Below are 27325 nucleotides of genomic sequence, written 5' to 3'. Positions count from 1 at the left end.
TGGCCCAACATACACGAGGAAGTCTACCCGGAGTTCAATTTGACCAAAGGAGGTGGCTTCCTCTGAAGCTTGAGAACGTCTACAATCTACATGCAGTTTATGTTGGCTGCTGAGCCCCTTACATATCCAGCCATTTCAGTTTATTTTGGCCGAGTCCTCCTCTCCTGGAGGATAGATTTGCGTCTCTCTCTCATCCATCCCTATGGTTCCTCCATCAGCAGAAAGGAAAATGTATTAGGCAGAGCAAGATCCCCAGAGCAGATTGAAGGGTGTGCGGAATCAAAGCGGCGTTCCCACACTAATTAAGTGAAATTCATCTTTGGTCCTGACATTTGTGCTCCCTGCTTATTTACTCAAGTTTCCGCCTCTGGTTTCCCCCTAATCTTAGTACATTTCCTCCCTCCCCCAGCAGATGAACAGTTTTGGACTTCCACTTTCTGTGAGTGGTGCGAAGTTCAAGGCCAGCTTTTGCAGAGGAAAGAACGCTGAGGATTTATGGTTCCCTTGGAGCGAACTGCTCTATTTACAAATGTACAGGTTGAGCAGGAATCGTGCGTGTGGGGCTGGGCCGGGGGGAAACAGAGCAAATATATACACCCAGGCAGGATGCTCAAGGTCTGCATCGACGCCCATCCCAAAGCGGTCCTTGAAACTTGACTTTTCTGCAAAAATCAGCAATTCGTTTTTTAAAAAAATGTTATTTTCAAATTGGCCAGGGCCAGCTTCACAGACCTTGCAGGGGATCTTATAAATGGATCTACAGTGGTACCTTGGTTCTCAAACTTAATACGTTACAGAAGTCCGTTCCAAAACCAAAGCGTTCCAAAACCAAGGCACGCTTTCTCATAGGAACTAATGCACAATGGATTCATCCGTTCCAGACTTTAAAAAACAACCCCTAAAACAGCAATTTAACATGAATTTTGCTACCTAATGAGACCATTGATCCATAAATTGAAAGCAATAAACAATGTACTGCAGTCACACAATCAATCAATCAATCAATCAATCAGTAGCTGAACTGGGTTCCACAAAGACACAAAAACGAACAAAAAAAGCTGCAAAAACAAAAACGCAAAATAAATAGCAAAAACAGACCTCAGCGTAACACTCAAAATGGAAGTGCGGCACTCAAATCAGAAGCGTAACACTCAAAATGGAGCACGTTCAGCTTCCGAAAAGTTCACAAACCGGAACACTTACTTCCGGCTTTGCAGTGTTTGGGTTCCAAGTTGTTTGAGTACCAAGGTGTTTGAGAACCAAGGTACCACTGTAGTGTTTTGCTCAGCCATTCACTACCTCCATGTCTTGTTGCTGATGAATCTAAAAGACTGCCAGAGCTGAAAGAGGTGTGGATACGAGGGCAGTCCTGTGCACAAGAAGATATATTTGCTAGAATCTTAAAATTTGACGATTATACACATACACAAGGGGGGGGAGAGAGAGAGAGACCCACTCTAGCTGTGACTGTGTTTTTAATGCTGTGATTTATATTGACGAAAGCCATCCTGGCGCTGTCTGGTGTAGGGCAGAGAATGAACATAATAACAAGTGGCATTCAACATCACACTACAGTGGTACCTCAGGTTACAGACGCTTCAGGTTACAGACTCCACTAACCCAGAAATATTACCTCGGGTTAAGAACTTTGCTTCAGGATGAGAACAGAAATCGTGTTCCGGCGTCGCGGCGGCAGCGGGAGGCCCCATTAGCTAAAGTGGTGCTTCAGGTTAAGAACAGTTTCAGGTTAAGAGTGGACCCCCGGAACGAATTAAGTTCTTAACCCGAGGTACCACCGTATATGATAGACAAAGCAATGATACGTACAATTTTATAACATGCAGAGAATAACACGTATAAACAAATCAGAGAGAAGCTGAGGGAAGTCTCTGGGGGGTGGGGGAGGGAGGGAGGGAGGGGGGAAAGGGGGAAATGTAATTGGTTATATTGATTTATAATCTGATTTGTTGAATTTGTTCAATAAAAAAATAATTAAAAAAAATCAATTGGATTTGATTGCATTTCTATGCTGCTTTGCATTCAAATGAATCCGAAAGCACCATACAAACAGTAATTAGCAATAACCTGTGGGTTAAACCACAGAGCCTAGGACTTGCTGATCAGAAGGTCGGCGGTTCGAATCCCACGACGGGATGAGCTCCCGTTGCTCGGTCCCTGCTCCTGCCAACCTAGCAGTTTGAAAGCACGTCAAAGTGCAAGTAGATAAATAGGTACCGCTCCGGTGGGAAGGTAAACGGCGTTTCCGTGCGCTGCTCTGGTTTGCCAGAAGCGGCTTAGTCATGCTTGCCACATGACCTGGAAGCTGTACGCCGGCTCCCTCAGCCAATAAAGCGAGATGAGCGCCGCAACCCCAGAGTCGGCCATGACTGGACCTAATGGTCAGGGGTCCCTTTACCTTTACCTTAACAGAATATTATGAGTGTAGCATAAACCATATAAAATAATCAACAAAAAACACAGTCTCCACCAGGGTTAGTCGCCATTCATAGCCACTGTGACTTTCTCTAATCTTTTCAATATCACTGTATTACAAAGCCCAGAGACGAGAAGACATGAGTAAGTTTATCCCATCTTCTCCCTGCAGTTCTCCTGCCCACAATGTTCAGTAGCAATCTGCCTTCTACTGAGCCCAGACCACGGGACCACCAAGCTCGGCGCTGTCAAAAGCAGTGGCTCTCCAGGACTTCAGGAGGGTCTTCTGACTCTTTGGAGAGGCATTTAGGGGACGACAGGTGGGCCAGGGCTCCAGGCACACGCCCTCCTTGATCTTAGGACCGAGGCCAGTTTAAAAGCAACAACAAATGCACTGTTTGCCTACGGCTGCTGCTCACCTGCCCCTGAGCTCTTACAGTCTCCATTCAAGGTGGCATAAAGCACAGCCATATGTATAATGTCGTTCCCCAAGATAAAAATTAATGCCTAGTGGACCAGCCTTCCCCATGAGCTCATAAAAGCTTTCAGGGCCCGGATTAGCAAGCTCTATTAATCACGAGCGTCACTTTTACAGGTCTGAGCTCCAGCTGGGCCGGATAACAAGAGCTCCATTAAAACCGCCCAACTATCAGACCCATCTGGAAGCCATCAAGGGCCGGTTCTTGCATTTGGTCACGTGAAGAATGAACGCCAGCCAGCGGCTGGCTCTTTTACAAGGTGGCAGAATTGTGAAAGTCGTTCTGGCATCAAACCCCTGGGCACCCCCCACGGGGAGGGGATTTTACCCATCAAGCAATCCTGCTCTACTTTCCCCCCAGAGCACTTTCAATAGGGCCCGTTTCCGTCATACAGTCGTACCTCAGAAGTTGAACACAATCCGTTCCGGAAGTCTATTTGACTTCCAAAACGTTCGGAAACCAAGCAGCGGCATCCGATTGGCTGCAGGAAGCTCCTGCAGCCAATCAGAAGCCGCGTCGGGCATTCGGGTTGCAAAGAACGTTCGCAAACAGGAACAGTAATTTCTGGGCTTGCGGCATTAGGGAGCCAAAATGTCAGAGTACCAAGGCGTTCGGGTTCCAAGGTATGACCATAAATACCGTATTTTTCGCTCTATAGGATGCACCAGACGATAAGACGCACCTAGGTGGGGTTTTTTTGGGGGGTGGGGAGGAAACAAGAAAAAAAAAATCTGAATCCCAGAAGCCAGAACAGCAAGAGGGATCTGGCAACTGGGATAGCCGCTGAAGCCTCTCCCGGGCAGCGGGATGAAGACTCCCCCTGCCCGGAAGAGGCTGCACGCGGCTAAGCTGCCCTCTGTACTTTCCCCCATCTCCCGCAAGAACCGCACACTCTTTAAAGGGAGCGTGGTTCTTGGGGGCCTTTCTGGGAGGCGGGGGAAGGGACAGAGCCACGTGCTCTGTCCCTTCCCCCCACTTTCCACAAGAGCCGTGTGAAACCTCCGCAAGGTAGCGGGGAGCCTTCATCCCCGTGCCGTACGGAGGCTTCACGGGGCTATCCAAAAGCTGCGCAAAGCTCCCTCTAGCTGGTCTAGCTTTGCGCGAAGCCAGCTAGAGGCACAGGGAGCCTTCATCCCCGTGTCCTGCGGAAGCTTCTGGCCAGCCTAATAAGCCTCCGCAGGGCAGTGGGATGAAGGCACCCCGCTGCCCTGCGGAGCTTTGCGCAGCTAAGCCGGAAGCTAGAACAGCGAAACAGAGCGCTGCGCAGCACTCCGTCTCACTGTTCTGGCTTCTGGGGCAGCCCATGAAGCCTCTGCAGGGCAGCAGGGTGCCTTAATCCAGAGGAGGGCAACCAAAATGGTCAAAGGCCTGGAAACGATGCCCTATGAGGAACGGCTAAGGGAGCTGGGCATGTTTAGCCTGGAGAAGAGGAGGTTAAGGGGTGATATGATAGCCAGGTTCAAATATATAAAAGGATGTCACATAGAGGAGGGAGAAAGGTTGTTTTCTGCTGCTCCAGAGAGGCGGACACGGAGCAATGGATCCAAACTACAAGAAAGAAGATTCCACCTAAACATGAGGAAGAACTTCCTGACAGTAAGAGCTGTTTGACAGTGGAATTTGCTGCCAAGGAGTGTGGTGGAGTCTCCTTCTTTGGAGGTCTTTAAGCAGAGGCTTGACAACCATATGTCAGGAGTGCTCTGATGGTGTTTCCTGCTTGGCAGGGGGTTGGACTCGATGGCCCTGGTGGTCTCTTCCAACTCTATGATTCTGTGATTCATCCCACTGCCCTGCGGAGGCTTTGCGCAGCTAAGCCAGAAGCTAGAACAGCGAGACGGAGCGCTGCGCAGCACTCCCTCTCTGCCTGTTCTGGCTTCTGGCTTAGCCGTGCAGCCTGCATTCGCTCCGTAAGACGCACACACATTTTCCCTTACTTTTTAGGAGGGAAAAGGTGTGTCTTATAGAGCAAAAAATACGGTAACTACGTTCTGCAACAGAAGCAGCATGATGCTATTTTGGGGTTGGCAAGGGGACAGGGAAAACACTGCAAAGGGTAGGTGGGTGCTTAACGGGATGCCATAGAACCACCGAGGAAGCAAATCAAGAAGAATGCTCATTGTCCTGTAGCCACTTTGCAAACAAATCTGAACAAATGCCCGATAAAGACTGGATAAAGCTTGCTTCTGGCTGACTTGCTCATTGGGCATTCGTCCTGATTTGTTTGGAGGGAGATTAGATAACATTGGCTATTTAATGAGCGCTCATACTGGCTTGTTTGCAGGGACGTTAGGGCAAAGTTGCGTCAAAGCAACTGTGATCCCACAGACTTTCCAGCGCATTTTTCCACTACAGTCCTACCTCGGGTTGAATGTGCCTCAGGTTGAGCACGTTCAAGTTGAGCTCCGTGGCAACTCGGAAGCAACGGAGCACGTTACTTCCGGGTTTCGCCGCTCGCGCATGCGCAGACGCTCAAAATGACGTCATGCGCATGCGCGGAAGCGGCAAAACGCGACCCGCGCACACGTAGACGCTCCGTCACTTGTTACGTTCGCTTCAGGATGCGAACGGGGCTCTGGAACGGATCCCATTTGCATCCCGAAGTACCACTGTACTTCCCTTTCACACACAAACATCTTTTGGAATATTAGGAAGCTGCCTTAAACTGAATCAGACCACTGGGTCCATCTAGTTCAGTATTGTCTGCACTGGCAGGCAGCACCGCTCCAGGGTTTCAGGAAGAGAGCTCCTCTCAGCCCTACGTGGAGATTTTGAACCTGCTCTGCGACTGAGCTATGGCTGGTGCATTGCACAAGACCTCCCATGAATTGTGCCACCTCAATTTGCCAGTATGTGATTGAATCCCACCCAAAAACAGCAGCCGCCTGGAAGTGTCTACAGTCTAAGCTCTGTGAGGCAGGGACAGCTCAGTTGGTATAGCATGAAACTCTTCATCTCAAGGTCATGGGCTCGAACCCCACATTGGGCAAAAGATTCCTGTATTGCAGGCGGTTGGTTGCCATTAATTTGATTCTGAATTGATTTTAGAATGTATTTTAGTTAATTGCTTGTGATTTTCTGTAAATTGTGTTACTTTTACTGTTGTTAGCCACTCTGAGCCCGGCTTCAGCTGGGGAGGGCGGGATATAAACAAAAAATTATTACAGTGGTACTTCAGGTTAAGTACTTAATTCGTTCTGTAAGTCCCTTCTTAATCTGAAACTGTTCTTAACCTGAAGCACCACTTTAGCTAAAGGGGCCTCCCGCTGCCGTTGCGCTGCCGGAGCACAATTTCTGTTCTCATCCTGAGGCAAAGTTCTTAACCTGAAGCACTATTTCTGGGTTAGTGGAATCTGTAACCTGAAGCATATGTAACCAGAGGTACCACTGTATTTTATTATTATTATTATTATTATTATTATTATTATTATTATTACATGACCCTTGAACTCCCTTCCAACTCTACAATTCTACGAAAGCTTTGTGCAAGCAAATCAGAATGAGTTCTCGAGGAACAGCTTGCCTGGAGGAGCTGTAATTTCTCTCTCTCACACACACACACATACACAAACCTTCCAAAACAAGGCTCCTCCTGGCTCCAGAACTCATGCTCATTTTGGAACAAAAGACCCCAAGAGTTTACAAATGATCTCTAAAAGACGGGCAGGAGGACACACAGGCCCTGGTGATGCTTCAAGAGACGTCAGCTGTCATCCTTTGGCGAAGAGGACAACACCAAGCTACCACCATTGAGGTCGCCATTTTCCATGTCCAAACATCCCGGAAAATGCTCCTTCACCTGCCCAGAGACTGAGAGGCCACAGTTCAGTGGTGGAACTATGTTTTGGTCACAGAAGGGTCAAGGTTCCAGCCCTGGTACGGAAAGGACCATGCCCTGGGAGAAAAACCAGCAAATCTGAATACGGTCGTAGGTTAGAGAAGGATTCGGGGGCACCAATGACCCTCCAAGTGGACTACAACTCCCATCATCCCCGGCTACGCTGCCTGCTTCCGGAAAATCCAGCGAGTTTCACAGCTCTGCGTGGCGTTTCGCCTGCTTCTCCCTTGCTGCCAGACGGGGAGCTGTTCCTCTCAGGTCCCCTCCAGTCGGCTGGTCTTTCTCCAGCTCAGATACAACGGAGTCTTCCGTGGGGTCCTCTCTTGCCGTCCCCGGTGATGCCTTTCCTCTGGAGGGGCCTTCCTCCTCTTCCTTCTGGTAGCTTCCGACGCCCCCCCGGCTGTAGATGGTAAATTCCGGCAGCGAGGGTTCCATCATGCTCAGGAAGTCGTAGGCGGGGAGGCGGGGCTTCCACTCGTCACCCGACAGGACAGCTGGGGGCGGGACAGGAAGAGCACATCGAAAAGTCAGGATAGCACTTACTGTTGTGTTAACAGGTTCCGTTAGCGGAGAAATCTGAGGGCTCCCTTGGACAAAAAACAAGGACACCAGCCAGGAATACCAGAGCAAAACAGCAGCCAGTAGGCTTGGTCTTTATTGAATACTGTAGTAACAGGACTCCCACCTGCCACCAGGTGAAACAAGATGGAAACCCCAAACAAAAGAGAACCCAAACTTTTATTAGCTGCTAATCCCCATGTTACACCCCCCCAAACTACATCACTCATACATCATGAAAGGGGAGGTCTGGTGGAAGTAATCTGAGCATCCTGGACCCTGCCCCATGGTTCCCCTTGCCCTCCACCAAACACCCATCAAGTGGAACAAAAAAGATCTCTACATTTCCTTGTTTCCCAGCCTAGTGAATCACACCCTTTTGTCTTCATCTGGGTTTGTTATTTCTGGAATGGCTACCTGTCTGGCACTCAGGTATCAGGATGCCAGGGATTATCACTCAGGCAGAGGGGCTGCTGAGGAGCTGAGCTCACATGTCTATATGAATTTCTGAAGTTTCCCCAGTGAGCCAGTACATAGATGCATTTATCAGTGAATTGTTACATTTGGTATCGTGCAGCAAAGGCCCTGTGAATAGATAGGAAGAAACTGTGATGAAGTGTTTTGTGGGGACAAATCACAAAAGTCACAAAAGTGATTGTGCTGATTTTGGTAGTGGGCTGCATGTGCATATCTGCATATCCCCGTTGCGGGGATTCGAACTTCTGATCGGCAAGTCCTAGGCTCTGTGGTTTAACCCACAGCGCCACCCGCGTGCCTTATGCACTTTGTATAAAGGTGCAAAGACCTTCTTTCGCACCCTGTGAAACATAAATGTGCAGAGCTTTTAAAAGGCTGGGCAACGGCCACCTGCCCGCAACTCCTGAGCCTCCCCCCATCAGTCAAAACAAAGAGGGAAAGGGGCAGAAGATCTGTACTGCTGGACGTTCCTGGTTCCCCTTCAGTAGTGGCGGCAGCAGCAGCAGTGAGCAGCCCGGAGCCAGCCTGGTAGCGCAGTTGGCTCTGGCTGGCTTCAGGAGCTGCCCGCTGCCGTGGCGCCCGCCATTTTTCCTCGCTGGCAAGGAAAAATGGCGTGCGCCATGGCAGCGGGCAGCTCCTGAAGCCAGCCAGAGCTGAGGCTGCCGCTGCCATGTAATTATTATTATTATTATTGTTATTATTACTAATTATTTATACCCTGCCACTCTGGGCGGCTCCCAACAAAATAATAAAATACAGTAATGCATCACACATTAAAAGCTTCCCTAAACAGGGAATGTTTCCATGTTTCCTCAGGACAGATTTGCAAATCTGGGGACATTCCGGGGACGGAATTTGTCCGGGGACAGATTCGCAAATCCAGGGACTGTCCCCGGGAATCGGGGACGTCTGGTAACCCTATGCTAGAGAGCAGTTTTGCATGATCTCAGAACCCTTTTTAGTAAGCAACGTGACACGTTTGCTAGCGATAGCAAGATATCTCCATTGGGTGGATGTTATCATTTTTGTTTTAAAATTTCCAGTAAAAGCATCCTGTCAGTGGTTGGAATTTCCCAGTGAGAGCGTAACTTCTCATAAGAGAAGTCAAGTTCTCAGCAATGATGGAGGACCTGTTATCTTGGGGGAAAGAAAGCCCAATGCAGAGGGCATATTTTTTTTGGAGGGGGTGAAATCTCATCATCAGAAGCACAGAGGCAGACCGGAGAAGTCTGGTTCATGCTTTTTGCATTTTCTCCAGATCTCCTTCCGCCTTCCGGTGCCAACGACACTGAGCGCCAGCAGCAGGAGAGTCCAAGACATACCGTATTTTTCGCTCTATAAGACGCACCAGACCACAAGACGCACTTAGTTTTTGGAGGAGGAGGAAAACAAGAAAAAAAATATTCTGAATCTCAGAAGCCAGAACAACAAGAGGGATCGCTGCGCAGCGAAAACAGCGATCCCTCTTGCTGTTCTGGCTTCTGGGATAGCTGTTCAGCCTGCATTCACTCCATAAGACGCACACACATTTCCCCTTACTTTTTAGGAGGGGAAAAGTGAGTCTTATAGAGCAAAAAATACGGTATTTGGTTAAGAAGGTACAACTTTGCATACTTACCGCTCGGAACTTCTTGGCCGGATTTCAGCTTTTCGATCCAAGCTAAGACGTTCGCTTCAGAAACTGACTGATCCGGAGGGAAAGCAAACACTTGTCCCCCAGAATGGAGGTTGATCCAGAGGAGGAGAGGCAGCGGAGGGAGGGAGCTCCCGAAATAGGCCTTTAGGATTCCTCTTCCTGCAGGGGTGTTTTTGCTGCCATTGGAAAAACCAGGAGATTAAATGATGGCACTTAGTGAGTGGAAAAGTAAACAGCTGCGCTCTAAAGAGCCACTTTAAAAGGACCCAATCTGAGCTCCCTGTCAGATGCAGATGCCGTTAAACTGATTTCGATCTCCAGAAGCATTTGGGGTTGTTTTAAGCCACAACCGCAGGCTCTGGATCACGAAGGCTGCAGAAGGCGTTTGTCCTGGATTCTGGGAAATAGCACGCGCTTGTGGCGTAAATGGATTCGTTAAAAACAAAGCAAAATGGAGACTCTACAGCACAGAGAGTCAAATCTAAAAAGCTTTTTGGGGTAAAAGCTTTTAACTCACATGCAGGATAAGAAACAAGCAAATTCTAACTCGAGAAAGAGCCCAGCGACAATATATTTATTATTATTTATTATTATTATTATTATTATTATTATTATTATTATTATTATTATTATATTTAATTTGTATACTGCCCTATACCCGTAGATCTCAGGTCAGTTAAGATAGTAAAATTCATGTTAAATTGCTGTTTTAGGGGTTGTTTTTAAAAGTCTGGAACAGATTAATCCATTTTGCATTACTTTCTATGGGAAAACGCACCTTGGTTTTGGAACGCTTTGGTTTTGGAACGGACTTCCGGAACGGATTAAGTTTGAGAACCAAGGTACCACTGTACTACACCGAAATGCTGAAATGTTCCTTTGACTGCCTTCGAATCTTCCCACTAGGCTTGCCTTCCCCTCCTGCCACACCCTCGGAGAAGCACCGCCCTAAGATGTTGCTTACAGGTTCATCCAGCAGGGAACGAACTCTTCCCGGCGTTCTTCTGTGGCCAAACGCCTCATTTCTCCTTCCTGGCTTTCAGCCAGGGCCCCATCGCTGAACAGGAGGAGCAAAGGTTTCTCCAGCTGGAAGTATCTTGGGAGGCTGCCCACTGTGATTTCCGGCTGCAACAGGAATCAGTCGGTCAGTTTTATTGAACACAGCCAAAGGCTACCGCAATGTACACAGAATGTATATACCGTATTTTTCGCTCTATAAGACACACTTTTCCCCCTCCTAAAAAGTACAGTGGTACCTGGGGTTACATACCCTTCAGGTTACAGACGCTTCAGGTTACAGACTCCGCTAACCCAGAAATAGTGCTTCAGGTTAAGAACTTTGCTTCAGGATGAGAACAGAAATCATGCTCCGGCAGCGCGGCAGCAGCAGGAGGCCCCATTAGCTAAAGTGGTGCTTCAGGTTAAGAACAGTTTCAGGTTAAGTACGGACCTCCGGAACAAATTAAGTACTTAACCCGAGGTACCACTGTATACTGAATTGATACAAAAAACTTAAAACATTTATATTATCAAGACATTAAACAGAGCTATAAAAGTACCTTAATATACAAATTAAGACATTAAACAATAAAATTTATAAGCTAAAATTATCACATGGCCACTAATATATTTAAAAAGAATGCTAATTAATACAATGTGTAATTATATTCGGAGTTTGGTGATTATCAAAGATAGAATAAAGGTTGATGCAGATAGGGTCAAATAAATTGATCTCCTTTACAGTTGGTGGCTATATTGGCTATATAATTTGCTCTAATTTTCCTATCAGTAGTTGCAAAGAGTGCCACACACCAGGTCACATACTTATCTGTGTCTGGAGGAGATAGAAAATCACGTGAGAGGGGTTCTGGCCAGGGGACCTTGTCATCATAGGTGCTAAAAATCGTTCCCTTGCTTCATGATATATGGGGCATCGCAAGATATAATGCATATGGTCCTCTACTTCAGGACATCCTCTAATGCAGTGTTTTTCAACCTTTTTTGGGCAAAGGCACACTTGTTTCATGAAAAAAATCACGAGGCACACCACCATTAGAAAATGTTAAAAAAATTAACTCTGTGCCTATATTGACTATATATAAAGTAATTCTCTTGAATAGGAATCAAATAAACACAAAGAAAGTATTTTATAATTACTTTATTATGAAATAGTAAGTAAACAGAAATATGAAAAATTATAAAATACTTTATTTTTAAATCTTTCGAATTTTTCAATTTTTCCCACGGCACACCAGGCAACATCTCGCGGCACACTAGTGTGCTGCGGAACAGTGGTTGAAAAACACTGCTCTAATGCAAACACGTTCATTTGTTGGTACGCCTCTGCGTCTCCCATCTCTATAAGCAGAGTTTATCGTATTTAATCGTAACTCTGTAAAAGCTTTCCGAAGTTGTACAAAAGTCAATTCATTAAATTAAGATGTGTGTTCATTGGCCTCTCTAAGTTTAAAATACAATGGGGCGCATGTGGATGTGTACATAGAGTTTAGATCGTTTTTAGTTGCCGCTGCCCTTGTAGTTCGTTTAAAGATATTTTTCTGGGAATATAAGAGAAGTTCTTTTATCTCGGTCACTGAGAGGTCATATTTGCACATCAGTTGGGCAGTGTGGTGTACCCAGTTTTTAAGGGGTAATCCATTCAATCAGGCATTTTTTTTGGGTAGCCTAGCGTTGTTGATCTGTTGAACTCTAAACCACTAACAGAGAATTCTTTTATCTTTTTGGCTCTCGAGCAACAGGAATCAGAGAAAAGTGTAGAGTTGGAAAGGACCTAAAAGGTCATCCAGCCTGACCCCGTGCAATGCAGGAATCCCAGGAGAGAGGTGGGCGGGCAGACGGGACAAGTATTACAAGGGAAGGAAAGGGTGCAAGATCCGAATCCAAAAAAAAGGAGCTGAGATCAGAAGCAGAAAAATTTGCTTACAAAGGTTTCCAGTAATGCACGGCGGATAACTTCAACCACGTCTTGCACACTGAACTTTGAGAGATGGATGACCGTCCTCGCCTCGGGCCTAGCCAGCAGCAGAGCTGGAAGGGGCGCCTTATATTTATGGGACCTGGGAGGAAAAAACAGAAAGAAACACATTTCAAAAACTCTTTTGAAGATACAGCCGTCCCCTGATTAAAGGAATCTGAGCCAAATCATCGCACACGCTTTTTACAGCTGGTTTATCAACTACCGCATTTTTCGCTCTATAGGACGCACCCGACCATAGGACGCACCTTGTTTTAGAGGGGGAGAACAAGAAAAATTCTCCCCCTCTCTGCGCAGCACCCCTTCAGCGAAGCGGCAGGAGAAACGGAGCCCCTTCCATTTCTCCTCCCGCTTCACTGAAGGGGCGCTGCACAGAGAGGGGGAGAATTTTTTTTTCTTATTCTCCCCCTCTAAAACAAGGTGCGTTCAGTGAGTTCAAGGTGCGTTCAGTCGCCTTCATTGAAGGCAACCCAAAGCCTCCGGAGTGCAGCAGGAGTTCCCACTATGCTCTGGAGGCTTCAGGCGGCTACCTTGGAAGCCGGGAGAGCGAGAGGGGTCGGTGCGCACTGACCCCTCTCGCTCTCCAGGCTGCAGTGAAGGCAACCCAAAGCCTCAGGAGCGCGGTGGGAGTTCCCGCTGTGCTCCGGAGCCTTCGGGTTCCTTTCGAACTGCTCTTTGGGGCTGGTGCCATCCCCAAAGAGCAGATCAGGGAGCCTTCCCGCTGCTCCCCGAGCTTGTGGGGCTGGCGGCGGGGGGAAGCACTGCTTTCCCCCACCGCCAGCCGCAAAGACCAGCTCGGGGCTGGCGGGGAAGCCCAGGTCGCCCCCCCTGCCCCATGGACCACACATTCGCTCCATAAGGCACACAGACATTTCACCTTAGATTTTAAGAGGGGGAAAGTGCGTCTTATGGAGCGAAAAATACGGTATATTGGCCGGCAGTCAACCAATATAAACAAATGAAATACTTTTTCGAAGGAAAAATGCACACATTGTTTTCGGGAAACAGATACTGTCCGCCTTGGTAGTTCAATCGGTAGAGGGTGAGACTCTTAAACCCGGGGTTGTGGGTTCGAAACCCGTGTTGGGGTCCTCTCCAACAACACAGTTCTGTGATCCTCTCTCACAGAAAAGGTATTTATTTTCCCTATTTCTCCAAGGACCTCAGCACAGTCCTCACGTTCTCTCTGCCCAGCCCTCATTTTAACCCCACAACAACCCTGTGAGGTAGGGCAGGTTAGGCTGAGAGATGGCAGCTACCAGACCTAAACTGCCCTATGAGCTTCGCAGGTGAGTGGGGATCTCTTTTTTGGGAAAGAAGAAAACATTTATCCAGTCCTGAGCATCTCCAGGTTAGGACCGAGAAAGACCCCAGCCTGATATTGTGGAGAGTCACTGCCGCTCAGTGTGGACAGCACTGATTTAGATGGACCAAGGAGCAGTAGATGCTGCTCACTGCTTTAGGGCATGACATCTCCCAGTAGGGCTAGGATGTGGGGCTACCTTTCAAGGTGACCTGGAAACTGCAATTAATCCAGAATGCGGCAGCTAGACTGGTGACTGGGAGCGGCCGCCGGGACCACATAACACCGGTCCTGAGAGATCTGCATTGGCTCCCAGTACGTTTCCAAGCACAATTCAAAGTGTTGGTGCTGACCTTTAAAGCCCTAAACGGCCTCGGTCCTGTATACCTGAAGGAGCATCTCCACCCCCATTGTTCTGCCCGGACCCTGAAGTCCAGCTCTGACAGCCTTCTGGCGGTTCCCTCATTGCGAGAAGTGAAGTTACAGGGAACCAGGCAGAGGGCCTTCTCGGTAGTGGCGCCCATTCTGTGGAACGCCCTCCCTTCAGATGTGAAGGAAATAAGCAGCTATCCTATCTTTAAAAGACATCTAAAGGCAGCCCTGTTTAGGGAAGTTTTTAATATTTAATGCTGTACTGTTTTTAACATTTGATTGGGAGCCGCCCAGAGTGGCTGGGGAGACTCAGCCAGATGGGTGGGGTATAAATAATAAATTATTATTATTATTATTATTATTAATTATTATAGGAGCACCCCCTGGCCTGAAATCCTGGGGAGCTGCTGCAGCACTCCAACTCCCATCAGCACCAGACAGCATGGCTGACAGACATAGATGATGGGAGTTGTAGTCCGACAACAACTTTGGGTGGGGGCACAGGTTTCCTATCTCTGCTCTAACCACTAGGCCACAGGGTTTGCAATGGCTGGCCTAGACTAGGGGCAGCCAGAATCCTGTTGGCCCAGAAGTGGAAACAAGAGGAGATACCGACGATAGAAGAATGGAGATCAAAATTGATAGACTATGCGGAACTGGATAAATTAACTGGGAAAATTAGATATACTAAAGACCAAAAGTTCATCGAGGACTGGGGAAAATTTGTGGATTATCTGAAAAATATATGTGGTGTAAATACAATGCTAGTGGGATTTCAAGAGGCCCTGTAAAAAAAAAAAAGTATTGTTTTTTAGAAATAATGAGAGTAAGGAGGAACAATGGCAATACGAAAGAAGGGAATGTGTATTAAAGGTATAAACATGGATGATTGTCAGAGACGCTGAAGGAAGTAAAAAACAGTTACAATTTGTTGTATTCGGGATAAAATGTATAATAGGATGAAAATTAATAAAATTTATATATATAAAAAAAAAAGACTAGGGGTCGGCAAAGTGGGCCAGACTGCACATGCTTGTGATTTCTGGCGCCTGCACAGACGCGATTTCCAGCGTCACAGAAGCGAGTCCCCGCGCAGAGCTACACCAGTTTAGCGCAGCTTGTGGGGACTCGCCGAGCAAGCGGCTCGGTTTGGGGGCCGCTCGGGGACCGGTTAAACGACCCCCGTGGGCTGCTTATGGCCCATGGGCCTTAAGTTGACGACCCCTGGTCTAGACCGAGTGAGTCGCTCAACGAGTTCAGAGCAAGCTAGCAATCCACCTACAGGATCTGGGCATCCTCTTCGTGATAGATTCCTGTTGTGACGTATCCACTGAGGACTCTCCCGGCTCCAACGAAAGCTTCTCTTGCTGTCAAAACAGATAACCCAGTCTGTAAATCATTGAATCACAGAAGTGTAGGGTTAGAAGGGAATCCAAAGGTCATCCAATCCAACCCCCTTCCCCCGCAACGAAGGAATGTCAGCTAAATATACGGGAACAAGCAGGAGTTCTTGAAGCACCAGAGGATTTAAATGCAGAGAGATCCAACTCAGAAGTAGTTTTTCTCTCCCTGGGATCAGCTAAGCTCCCCTTCCTTTGAATGCTTTTCTCATTATTATTTTTGCAGATAATTAATTATCAGATTAAATCAAAACAGGTTTGCTGGTGTTTATCCAGCCACCCCGGTTCAATTTCCTGGAGGAAGCTTAGTCCAATAGGTTTATCGCTTTGTGGCAAAACGCAGACCTTGCCTCGAGAGACGAAAGCTCCCTGTGTCCCGTCATATATCATGTCAGAACCTAATGATAAGGCTCAGCACCCTGCAATTAGACAGAGGCCACCTCACAGATGCTCCTTTTTATTGTCCAATCATTATGATTTGCACTTGCGATGCTATCAGGGCAGTCACACGCGATCCTGCTTTCAAATACCGTTTTGGGGCAGACTGCATTCCCATTCAGTTCATGTCCTGCAGCTTCCTGCTGTTATAAGAATTTAAGGTCTTAAATATATAAATTAAATGTTCATAAATGTACTAGGCAAACGTATACTTGAATATATAAACCATATAATAATAATAATAATAATAATAATTTATTATTTGTAGCCCGCCCATCTGGCTGGGTTTCCCCAGCCACTCTGGGCGGCTTCCATAGAAACCAAAAATACACTAAAATATCACACGTTAAAAACTTCCCTGAACTTCTGAATGTCAGGTAGTTGTTTATCGCTTTGACATCTGATGGGAGGGCGTTCCACAGGGCGGGCGCCACTACCGAGAAGGCCCTCTGCCTGGTTCCCTGTAGCTTTGCTTCTCGCAATAAGCGAACCGCCAGAAGGCCCTCGGAGCTGCACTTCAGTGTCCGGGCAGAACGATGGGGGTGGAGACGCTCCTTCAGGTCTACTGGGCCAAGGCCGTTTAGGGCTTTAAAGGTCAACACCAGCACTTTGAACTGTGCTTGGAAACGTACTGGGAGCCAATGTAGGTCTTTCAAGACCGGTGTTATGTGGTCTTGGCAGCCGCCCCCAGTCTGCCGCATTCTGGATTAGTTGTAGTTTCCGAGTCACCTTCAAAGGTAGCCCCACATAGAGCGCATTGCAGTAGTCCAAGCGGGAGATAACTAGAGCATATGCCTGAAACAGTACAGGAAACAGCCTGAAACCATTTTGACTTCAAATGTTTCTCTGCAAGGAGGAAGGAAATGGGAAAAGCCTCCCCATTGTCTCTGTGCTCAGAAATCCTGCCTTAAGGGCACATTTGGGTATGAATATGGTGAACCTGTGACCTGGACTCAGCTCAGACCAACACACTACTATTGCATTGGTGGCAGGCTGCAGAAGGTGGTTGGTATCATATAGGGCAGTGTTCCCAAACTTGGGTCTCCAGCTGTTTTTGGACTACAACTCCCATCATCATCCCTATAAATAAAATAAATGATGATAATAATAATAATAATAATAATAATAATAATAATAATAATAATTTATGCCCCGCCCATCTGGCTGGGCTTCCTCAGTCACTCTGGACGGCTTCCAACAAAATTTTAAAATACAGAAGTCTGTTAAACATTAAAAGCTTTCCTAAAGAGGGCTGCCTTCAGATGTCTTCTAAAAGTCTGGTAGTTGTTTATTTCCTTGACACCTGGTGGGAGGGTGTTCCACAGGGTGGGTGCCACTACCGAGAAGGCCCTCTGCCTGGTTTCCTGTAACTTGGCTTCTCGCAGTGAGGGAACTGTCAGAAGACCCTCAGAGATGGACCTCAGTGTCCGGGTAGAACAATGGGGGTGGAGACGCTCCTTCAAGTATACTGGACCGAGGCCATTTAGGGCTTTCAAGGTCAGCACCAACACTTTGAATTGTGCTCGTAAACGTACTGGGAGCCAGTGTAGGTCTTTCAAGACTGGTGTTATGTGGTCTCAGCGGCCGTTCCCAGTCACCAGTCTGGCGGCCGCATTCTGTATTAAGTTGCCGCAGGACCAGTGGATTAAGCGAGAAGGACCAGTGGTCAGGGATGATGGGCATTGTAGTCCCAAAACAGCGGGGGACCTAAGTTTGGGAAACCCTGTTCTGGAGAATCCCAGAGGGAGGCAACTGACCAGGGCAGCAATTTGTGTCTTGATACCATCTCCATAAGGGACGTGGGTGGCGCTGTGGGTTAAACCACAATGCCTAGGACTTGCTGATCAGAAGGTCGGCGGTTCGAATCCCCGAGACGGGGTGAGCTCCCGTTGCTGGGTCCCTGCTCCTGCCAACCTAGCAGTTTGAAAGCACGTCAAAGTGCAAGTAGATCAATAGGTACCACTCCGGCGGGAAAGTAAACGGCGTTTCCGTGCGCTGCTCTGGTTCGCCAGAAGCGGCTTAGTCCTGCTGGCCACATGACCCGGAAGCTGTATGCCGGCTCCCTCAGCCAATAAAGTGAGATGAGCGCCGCAACCCCAGAGTCAGCCACGACTGGACCTAATGGTCAGGGGTCCCTTTATCTTTACCTTTACCTTTACCATCTCCATTCCCCACCGGTCAAAATTAGGATGGCAGAGGGCCTGCCTGGCAGGGCTGTTGTGAAGGAAAGCAGGATAAGAAACACGTATAACGGTTTCTACAGGTAAAGGGCAATAGGAAGTATTATCATTTCTGGTAACCAAGGGAGGTGTCTACCTTCACTCATGCTGGAATCAAACAGTCCCAAAACAGAAACTGAAGTTTTGATCCTTAAATAGTCTTCCACCTCTTCGGCCGTGGTCAACTTCACCGGACAGGAGATTCTGTTTCTGCAGATGTAAGAGGAAACCAGGGGAAATAGTTTCAGGCCTGTCTACAAGGTCTTTTTCGATTCCTTCCTACGCTTAATGTCACTGCCTAAGATTTTGGGTACCCCAAGTCTCACCACCCAGGGTGGGAAGAAGGGAGATTGGGACATACTCAATGTGGGACAGATCAGATTCAGTCTGCACTGAAAGGCAAAACCTTCCCAATACAGGGCTGCCTTCAGACATCTTCTTGTCCAGAGGAGGGCAACCAAAATGGTCAAAGGCCTGGAAACAATGCCTTATGAGGAACGGCTAAGGGAGCTGGGCATGTTTAGCCTGGAGAAGAGGAGGTTAAGGGGTGATATGATAGCCATGTTCAAATATATAAAAGGATGTCACATAGAGGAGGGAGAAAGGCTGTTTTCTGCTGCTCCAGAGAAGCGGAGACGGAGCAATGGATCCAAACTACAAGAAAGAAGATTCCACCTAAACATTAGGAAGAACTTCCTGACAGTAAGAGCTGTTCGACAGTGGAATTTGTTGCCAAGGAGTGTGGTGGAGTCTCCTTCTTTGGAGGTCTTTAAGCAGAGGCTTGACAACCATATGTTAGGAGTGCTCTGATGGTGTTTCCTGCTTGGCAGGGGGTTGGACTCGATGGCCCTTGTGGTCTCTTCCAACTCTATGATTCTAGGATTCTAAAAGTGAGATGGTTCTTTATCTCAACATCTGAATGGAGGGCGCTCTACGGGGCGGGCGCCACCACTGAGAAGGCCCTCTGTCTGGTTCCCTGTAACTTCACTCTTCACAGTGAGGGAACCATCAGAATAACCTCGGAGCTGGACCTCCATGTCCGGGCTGAGCGATGGGGGCAGAAACGACAAAAGACTGCAGAATGCACATTTAAAGCAGAAATCTATTCTCAGAACAGGTTCTCCAAATTCTCCAGAATTGCGACCTCAGACCACCCACCTTCCATGTGCACTTTAGAGCCAAACACACCAGGAAGATACTTACAGCTCAATGAACCTTAGCATCTCCTCGACTCCCCACACCCCAGAGTAGGTCAGCCATCTCTCCGCTTCCACATACATCTTGATGGTTGGAAACTGAGTGACGTTTTGCTGTGCGCAGAGGTCTGGCCAGTCCCAGCAGTTGACCCTCGCAAGCGTAATCTCAGGGGTTCCTGTAAAGTATTTAGGAGAGCAAAGCGAAGTGAAAAATGGTGCACGTCTCATCAGCACCTTTCTAAAAGCCACACACTAAATATACCGTATTTTTCGCTTCATAAGACGCACTTTTTTCTTCCTAAAAAGTAAGGGGAAATGTCTGTGCGTCTTATGGAGCGAATGCGTGGTCCCTGGAGCCGAATTGCCCAGGGACAAAAAGCAGATCGTGCTTTTTTTTTTGAAAGAGGGAAAGGGGTGTTGAAACAAAGCTGCTGATAGGCAAGCGATCGGGAGGGAGATAAGGGACGCTAGCAATAAAGGAGGCTGCCTGGGAGAGGAGAGGTAAAGACAGCAAACTTGCAAGGAGAGGAGACAGGAAGACTAAAGCAATGAGGAGAGAAATTAGAAGAAAAGGAGGATCAAAAAACTGCTCCAGCTAAGGAAAAGACACTAAGGCAAACAAGAGAGAAGGGAGTGTTGAAGCAGCTGATCAGAGGGAGATAAGCAATAAAGGAGGCTGCCTGGGAGGGGGGAGGTAAAAGCCCATGGATTCTCAGGAATTTTGCAATGGGTCACCCCAAATTCACCATGAGATCACATAGCATGTCCATGGCTACAGCCTACACACAAAAAAAACATGTATCCACTGTTTCGTGGGGCCACAATGGTGCAAAAACGTGGTTACAAAGCACGGATCCACATGGATCCTAAGGATTTTTGCATTGGGCTACCCCAAACTCACCGTCAAATCACATATCATGTCTGTGGCCACAGCATGAACCACAAAAATCATACATCCACTGTTTCATTCAAAATATTTTTTTTCTTGTTTTCCTCCTCTAAAAACTAGGTGCGTCTTATGGTCAGGTGCATCTTATGGAGCGAAAAACACAGAATTTTTTTTTGCAATTGTTATCCTTGGGCAACCCATTGCACCGACCCACTCAAATCCCACAAGGGTGGGTTGAAAAGAACTGGGCGTGCTCACCCAGGAGAAGATCAGCAGTTAATGGGAGATGTGCAAGAAGCTGGAAAATGCTGCCTCATGCCATGCGGTTAACCTGTGGAACTCCCTCCCACAGGAGGCCACAATGGGCACCAATTTGGACGACTTTAAAAGGGGATTGGGCCAATTCATTAACTGAGAGGGCTATCATGGCTGCTAGCCAGAATGGCTCTACTCTGCCTCCACAGTCAGAAGCAGCCATACTTCTGAACCCCAGTTGCTGGAGACCAGAGGAGGGGGAGAGTTGGTCTTGAGTTCAAATCCTGATCGCTGTTTCCCCATAGGCATAGGTTGGCCACTTTGAGAACAGGGTGCTGGACTAGACGGGCAGGTTACTTTAGAGACAACCTTGTCTCTTATGCACCCAACCACAGCTTTCCAAACTTTTTAAGGCTTTTTAGACATGCGTCATTGTTGGGATTTGCAGGATACTGGATAAGCCTGCAGGCTTGAGGATGATGCAATACTCTGCTGGGTCAGAGTGACTCAGCAGGAGTGTAATTAGTATCACCTGCTTTAAAAGGGAAGCCTGTGTAACAGTGGGTGTGGTTGGTGTGGTGGTTGTCCTGTATGGTGGTTGTGCTGTAGAGCTGTGGTGGAGGAGAGTATTCTTTTGTAAGTACTCTGTATGGACTGTTTCTTTTGTACATGCCTGTGTAAATAGCTCACATTAAAAAGACAGAACTGTACAAACCTGGAACTCTTAGCGTCTCTGCTGAAAGCTTCGCGTAGAATACGCGACAGGGTTATGGGCCCAGCACGCTTCCGCTGCGCAAGAGTACAGGTGGCAGGTATCTAGCCGTGGGTGCTGGAGGTGAGCTGCAGGGATGGAGCAGTCCAGAACTGGCGTGTTGCTGGAGAAGCTGACGGCCACTAACTACAGCATCTGGTCGGTCCGCATGCAACACTTCCTCAAGCGTGAGGGCCTGTGGAAGATGGTGGAAACTCCACCGCAGCCCCCTGAGGAAGATGAGGACGACGACGAAAAGCTGGCACTAGCAGAGGCCCAGCTAGAAAAGGATGAGAAAGCTTTGGCTACGATCATCCTTGGAGTGGACGACAGCCAGCTAGTCTACGTAGCTGATAAGGTGACGGCAAGTGAGGCATGGAATGCGCTCAAGGCTGTCCATGTGCGAGAGACAGCTGGCTCACTGATAACACTGACCAGGAGACTGTACCGGTGTCGGAAGAAACCGGGGGACTCCCTGGTAAACCACCTAAAATTCCTAACAGGCTGTTTCCAGGAGCTAGCCTTAAGAGGGAGGCCTGTGGGGGAAGAGGACAAAGTCTTTATAGTCCTGAGTTCCCTTGATGACAGCTATGATATGCTAGTCAACTCCCTCGAGTCTGTAGAGACTGATAAGCTGACTCTGGAATACGTTACCGGACGGTTGTATGCAGAGGAGGACAGGCGTGCAGAGCGAAAGATGACCTCAGCCCAGCTGTTGGAGCATCCCAGAGGGAACAACAGCCGGGAAGAGCAGAGGTGTCGGGAGCCGGAGAAACAGCCAGGAGGAGCTACTGCAGACCAGCCGGTGGTCAACAGAGTAAAAAGGTGTTTTTGCTGCAACTCCAGTGGACATCTGCTGCGGGACTGCCCGAGAAAACAACAAAAACAGCAGAAGCACAGGAGGCAGCAGAGAGAGTCTACCGCTTGGGTGTCTGCAGATGGTCAAGAAAATGAAGAGCTGTGGGTTCTGGACAGTGGAGCTTCTCAAACCTTTTGTAAAAGAAAAGGACTGCTAACTGATGCTAGGGCTTCAAACAAAAAACATGTAAGTCTTGCTACGGGCCAGAAAGCTAATGTGGTTTGTGAGGGGGAGGTTGTGTTCCCACAACTGGGACACACATTCAGGAATGTGTTGTGTGTGCCTAGTTTGCAAAACAATCTCCTAAGCATTCCTGACTTGGCAAAAGCAGGCTTTGAAGTAAACTTTGTGGGAGACCAGTGCCAGATAAAGCAAAATGGGGCAGTGTTGGCAAATGCTAACCTTAGAACTAATATGTATGTACTGCAGTGTGAGTCTAAGGTTGCTAATGTGCAAAATGTCCCAACCCATGATATGTGTATTCATCTCCTGCACAGGCGTCTGGCTCATGCTAGCTATAAGGTGCTAAACAAAACATTGGAGTTGTGTGGGGGGATGAAAAACATAAAAAGTTGTGATAATTACTTAGACTGTAATATCTGCAAGGAGGTTAAAAGCAGGGCTTGCCCAGTAGCAAGAGCAAGCCAGAGAGAAACCAAAAAACCACTGGAGTTGATTCATGCTGATGTAACTGGTCCTTTTCCACCAAGTGTCTCCCATAACAAGTACTGCTTGATCCTAGTGGATGACTATTCTAGATTTGGCTGGGTCTATCCATTGAAGCAAAAGTCTGGCGTTGCCCAAACTTTGAAGTTCTGGGTAAGAAGGGTAGAGAGGCAACTTGGTGAAAAGGTGTGCTCTATTCAGTCAGACAGGGGAGGAGAGTTTATGGCAAGCTCCCTAAGAAACTGGTTGCGTTCCCAAGGGATTAAACATAGACTTACCAATGTGGCGACGCCTCAGGAGGACGGAGTAGCAGAGCGTAGGGGAGGTGTCTTGCAGACACAAATGAAAGCATTGCTAGCAGATGCAAATCTCCCAATTAAGTACTGGGCTGAGAGTATTAAGACCGCAAATTATATTGGGAATCGCTTGTGGTCAAGGGTACTAGATGACATACCCTATAAAATCCTCTATAACAAAAGTCCCAGTTTGCAACATTTGAGAATCTTTGGGACAAAGGCATGGGTTGACATACCTGTAAAGAACCGAAGAAAAGGTGGGAAAAGGGCACAGCAGTTGCTATTTCTTGGGTATGAAAGTGGTACGAAAGCTTACAGGTTTGAAGATGATAAAAATCTTTTGAGTTATAGTCGATCAGCCAGCTTTAATGAGCAAAGAAATTGGCCCAAGATACATGCAAACCTGCTGCCAGAAAAAGTTTTACTGCCGAGCATACCTGATAAGGCAGTTGAAACAAAGCTGAGAATTGGCAACTCTCCCAGAGAAACTGAAAGGGAAGAGGTAAAGGTTGAGCATTTTTCTCCAGCTGCTAGCATAAAGCAGGGGAGAGAAGAAAGTGCAACAGGGACAGGAGGAGGTAGATCTACAGAGTCAATCCACCCCAAAAGCAGTCCTGAAGGTAGCCCAAGGGATGAGATTAATGAACCAAGGAGGTCTGCAAGAAGTAATAAAGGTCAGCCTCCAGACCGTTATGGGTTCCCAGCCACCATAAACCAGGTTTGTGTAACTGAGCCAGAAAACTTTGAAGAAGTGCAAGAGTTACCTACTCTAGAGAAAGAGGCGTGGTTAAAGGCAATGCAGGCAGAGTATAACTCTCTGCTAAACAACAATGTGTTTGTCCCTACAGAATTGCCTGAAGGTAAAACGCCCATAAGCTGTAAGTGGGTTTTCAAAGTGAAAAGGCTGGCTGATGGTAGTTGTCAGAGGAAAGCCAGGTTGGTGGCAAGGGGCTTTACACAAAGGAAAATGATACATTATGATGAAGTGTTTGCCCCAACAGCAAAGGCTGAAACAGTAAAATCAGTTTTAGCAATGGCAAGTCTGAGAGGGTTAAAAGTTAATCATTTTGATGTTGCCTCAGCATATTTAAATGCTCCTATAGACGCCGAGGTGTATTTACAGCAAATACCAGGTTATGAGCTGGAAAAAGACAGCATGGTGTTAAAGCTGCAAAGGGCACTATACGGGTTGCACCAAAGTGCACGTCTATGGCATGAATGCATAGACACAACTTTGAAAAAGATGGGATTCAAACAAAGCCTGGCTGATTCCTGCTTATATTCAGCAGTGGTGCAAGGAAGTGTTTGTTATTTACTTTTGTATGTTGACGATATCTGTCTGATAACAACTGCACAAAAGCAAGTGTCTTGGTTTATAAACAGCCTAGGTAACAAATACAAACTGAAGTATTTGGGAGAGATTCAGAATTACTTAGGAGTAGAGGTTCAGAGAAATGAAGAGGGCGTCTACTCTCTGAGTCAGAAGGAAAAAATTGAAAAGTTACTAAAGACATATGGAATGGAGAGGGCAAATGAGGTTGATACTCCCATAACTACCCAGTACAAAAATGAACCAGAAGGGCAAAAATGTGAGAATGCAACAGCGCTTCATTCTCTGTTGGGTTCTCTGTTATATTTAAGTTGTTGGACAAGACCTGACATAACATTGGCAGTGCACATGTTAAGCCAAAGAAGTGCAGACCCGGCTCAGAGAGATTGGCTAGCACTTAAAAGAATCCTAAGGTATCTGAAAGGCACAAAAGATTACAAACTGGTGCTGGATACAGGATATGATCAGCAAGTGTATGCATACGCTGATGCCAGCTGGGGGGACAGAGAAAATGGAAAGTCTACCACTGGCTATGCCATCTATATTGGAAATGCCCTGGTTCAGTGGAAATCCCAGAAACAAACATTTGTTGCCACAAGTACTTGTGAAGCAGAGTACTCAGCCATAAGCGAATGTGTATCACAAATAGAATGGTTTGCTTGCCTAACAAAAGAGCTTGGAATACCTTCTGAAATGCCAATCACTGTGCTAAGTGACAACATGGCTGCACAACAGCTTGCTAACCAACAGAACTTTAAAAGCAAGAGCAAACATATAGCTATAAGATACGGAAATGTGAAAAATGCTTTGGAAAGAAATGTGTTAAAGGTACAGCACTGTAACACAAAATGTAATGTGGCAGATTTGTATACAAAATGTTTGGATGCTCCTAAATTTCGAGACTTAAGAGAATTATTAGGTCTCAAGCCTTTGACTTAAGGAGGAGTGTTGGGATTTGCAGGATACTGGATAAGCCTGCAGGCTTCAGGATGATGCAATACTCTGCTGGGTCAGAGTGACTCAGCAGGAGTGTAATTAGTATCACCTGCTTTAAAAGGGAAGCCTGTGTAACAGTGGGTGTGGTTGGTGTGGTGGTTGTCCTGTATGGTGGTTGTGCTGTAGAGCTGTGGTGGAGGAGAGTATTCTTTTGTAAGTACTCTGTATGGACTGTTTCTTTTGTACATGCCTGTGTAAATAGCTCACATTAAAAAGACAGAACTGTACAAACCTGGAACTCTTAGCGTCTCTGCTGAAAGCTTCGCGTAGAATACGCGACAGTCATTTCACAAGACAGTAATGCAGCTTTACTAGCAAACCGGAGCTCACGGTTTGGAAAGCTCTGCGCCCAGATTTCTGCGGTCCATGGGAGTTTAATAGGCTTCTGCCATCTAGCGGTCAGAATATTTCCCTTGCAATCCAGCCTCTGTTGCCTTGAAAAGGCAAGAGGCGAGAGATAATAGTGGAAGACCACAAGCCCAGAATCAGGCCCTGGATCCCTGAATCATATGGGATTCAGACCATTGGGCCTAACTGGCGGAGGCTCTCCAAGGTTTCGGGAAGGGGTCTCTCCCTGTCCCACCTTGATGGATCTGGGACTTTCTGCTTGCAAAGGAGATGTACTGAATTATGACTTTATAATAATAATAATAATAATAATAATAATAATAATAATAATAATAATAATTTATTATTTGTACCCTGCCCATCTGGCTAGGTTTCCCCAGCCACTCTGGGCGGCTTCCACAGAGACCCAAAATACACAAAAATGTCACACATTAAAAACTTCCCTGAACAGGGCTGCCTTAAGATGTCTTCTGAATGTCAGGTAGTTGTTTATCTCTTTGACATCTGGTGGGAGGGCGTTCCACAGGGAGGGCGCCACCACCAAGAAGGCCCTCTGCCTGGTTCCCTGTAACTTGGCTTCTCTCAGTGAGGGAACTGCCAGAAGGCCCTCGGCGCTGGACCTCAGCGTCCGGGCAGAACGATGGGGGTGGAGACGCTCCTTCAGGTATACAGGACCGAGGCCGTTTAGGGCTTTCAAGGTCAGCACTGACACTTTGAATTGTGCTCAGAAACATACTGGGAGCCAATGCAGATCTCTCAGGACCAGTGTTATGTGGTCCCGGCGGCCACTCCCAGTCCCCAGTCTAGCTGCCGCATTCTGGATTAGTTGTAGTTTCTGGGTCACCTTCAAAGGTAGCCCCACATAGAGCGCACTGCAGTAGTCCAAGCGGGAGATAACTAGAGCATGCACCACTCTGGCGAGACAGTCTGCAGGCAGGTAGGGTCTCATTCTGCGTACCATATGGAGCGGGTAGACAGCCGCCCTGGACACAGAATTAACCTGCGCCCCATGGACAGCTGTGAGTCCAAAATGACTCCCAGGCTGCGCACATGGTCCTTCAGGGGCACAGTTACCCCATTCAGGACCAGGGACTTTCCACTGGGATGCTGGTCAGAGCACGAAGCTCCATGACCATTATTATTATTATTATTATTTGTTGGAAGACAGGAGTGCCTGGCGTGCTCTGGTCCATGGGTCACGAAGAGTCAGACACGACTAAACGACTAAATAGAAGAAAAAGAAGAGTTTGGATTTGATATCCCTCCTTTCACTCCCTTTAAGGAGTCTCAAAGTGGCTAACATTCTCCTTTCCCTTCCTCCCCCACAACAAACACTCTGTGAGGTGAGTGGGGCTGAGAGACTTCAGAGAAGTGTGACTGGCCCAAGGTCACCCAGCAGCTGCAGGTGGAGGAGCGGAGACACGAACCCGGTTCCCCAGATTACAAGTCCACCGCTCTTAACCACTACACCACACTGGCTTTTTAGACATGCGCCATTTCACAAGACAGTAATTCAGCTTTACTAGCAAACCGGAGCTCACGGTTTGGAAAGCTCTGCGCCCAGATTTCTGTGGTCCACGGGACAACAACAACA

General features: G+C 47.4%; 1 protein-coding gene and 1 long non-coding RNA gene across 5 annotated transcripts in view; one reads left to right on the top strand and one right to left on the bottom strand.

Moving 5' to 3' along the window:
* LOC309372968 overlaps positions 1-6904 on the top strand; it is a 156899-nt gene extending 149995 nt beyond the window's left edge. The window contains exon 3 of the long non-coding RNA XR_014169745.1: positions 6847-6904. This is a non-coding gene — a long non-coding RNA (uncharacterized lncRNA). The remainder of the gene's footprint in view (positions 1-6846) is intronic.
* TXNDC16 (thioredoxin domain containing 16) overlaps positions 6317-27325 on the bottom strand; it is a 48933-nt gene continuing 27924 nt past the window's right edge. For all 4 annotated transcript variants that reach the window (XM_081910417.1, XM_081910419.1, XM_081910416.1 and 1 more), the window contains exons 15-21: positions 19349-19517; positions 18243-18355; positions 15371-15455; positions 12363-12495; positions 10383-10543; positions 9401-9594; positions 6317-7241 (exon numbers count right to left, since the gene is read on the bottom strand). In XM_081910417.1, coding sequence (XP_081766543.1) covers positions 6940-7241; positions 9401-9594; positions 10383-10543; positions 12363-12495; positions 15371-15455; positions 18243-18355; positions 19349-19517 — 1157 coding nt within the window. In that variant the 3' untranslated portion in view covers positions 6317-6939. The remainder of the gene's footprint in view (positions 7242-9400; positions 9595-10382; positions 10544-12362; positions 12496-15370; positions 15456-18242; positions 18356-19348; positions 19518-27325) is intronic.

The sequence above is a fragment of the Podarcis melisellensis genome (genome assembly GCF_964234715.1).
Source record: "Podarcis melisellensis genome assembly, chromosome: 1".
Classification (NCBI taxonomy): domain Eukaryota; kingdom Metazoa; phylum Chordata; class Lepidosauria; order Squamata; family Lacertidae; genus Podarcis; species Podarcis melisellensis.
Note: the sequence above shows the minus strand (reverse complement) of the source record. Positions and strands in the feature narration are given on the sequence as shown.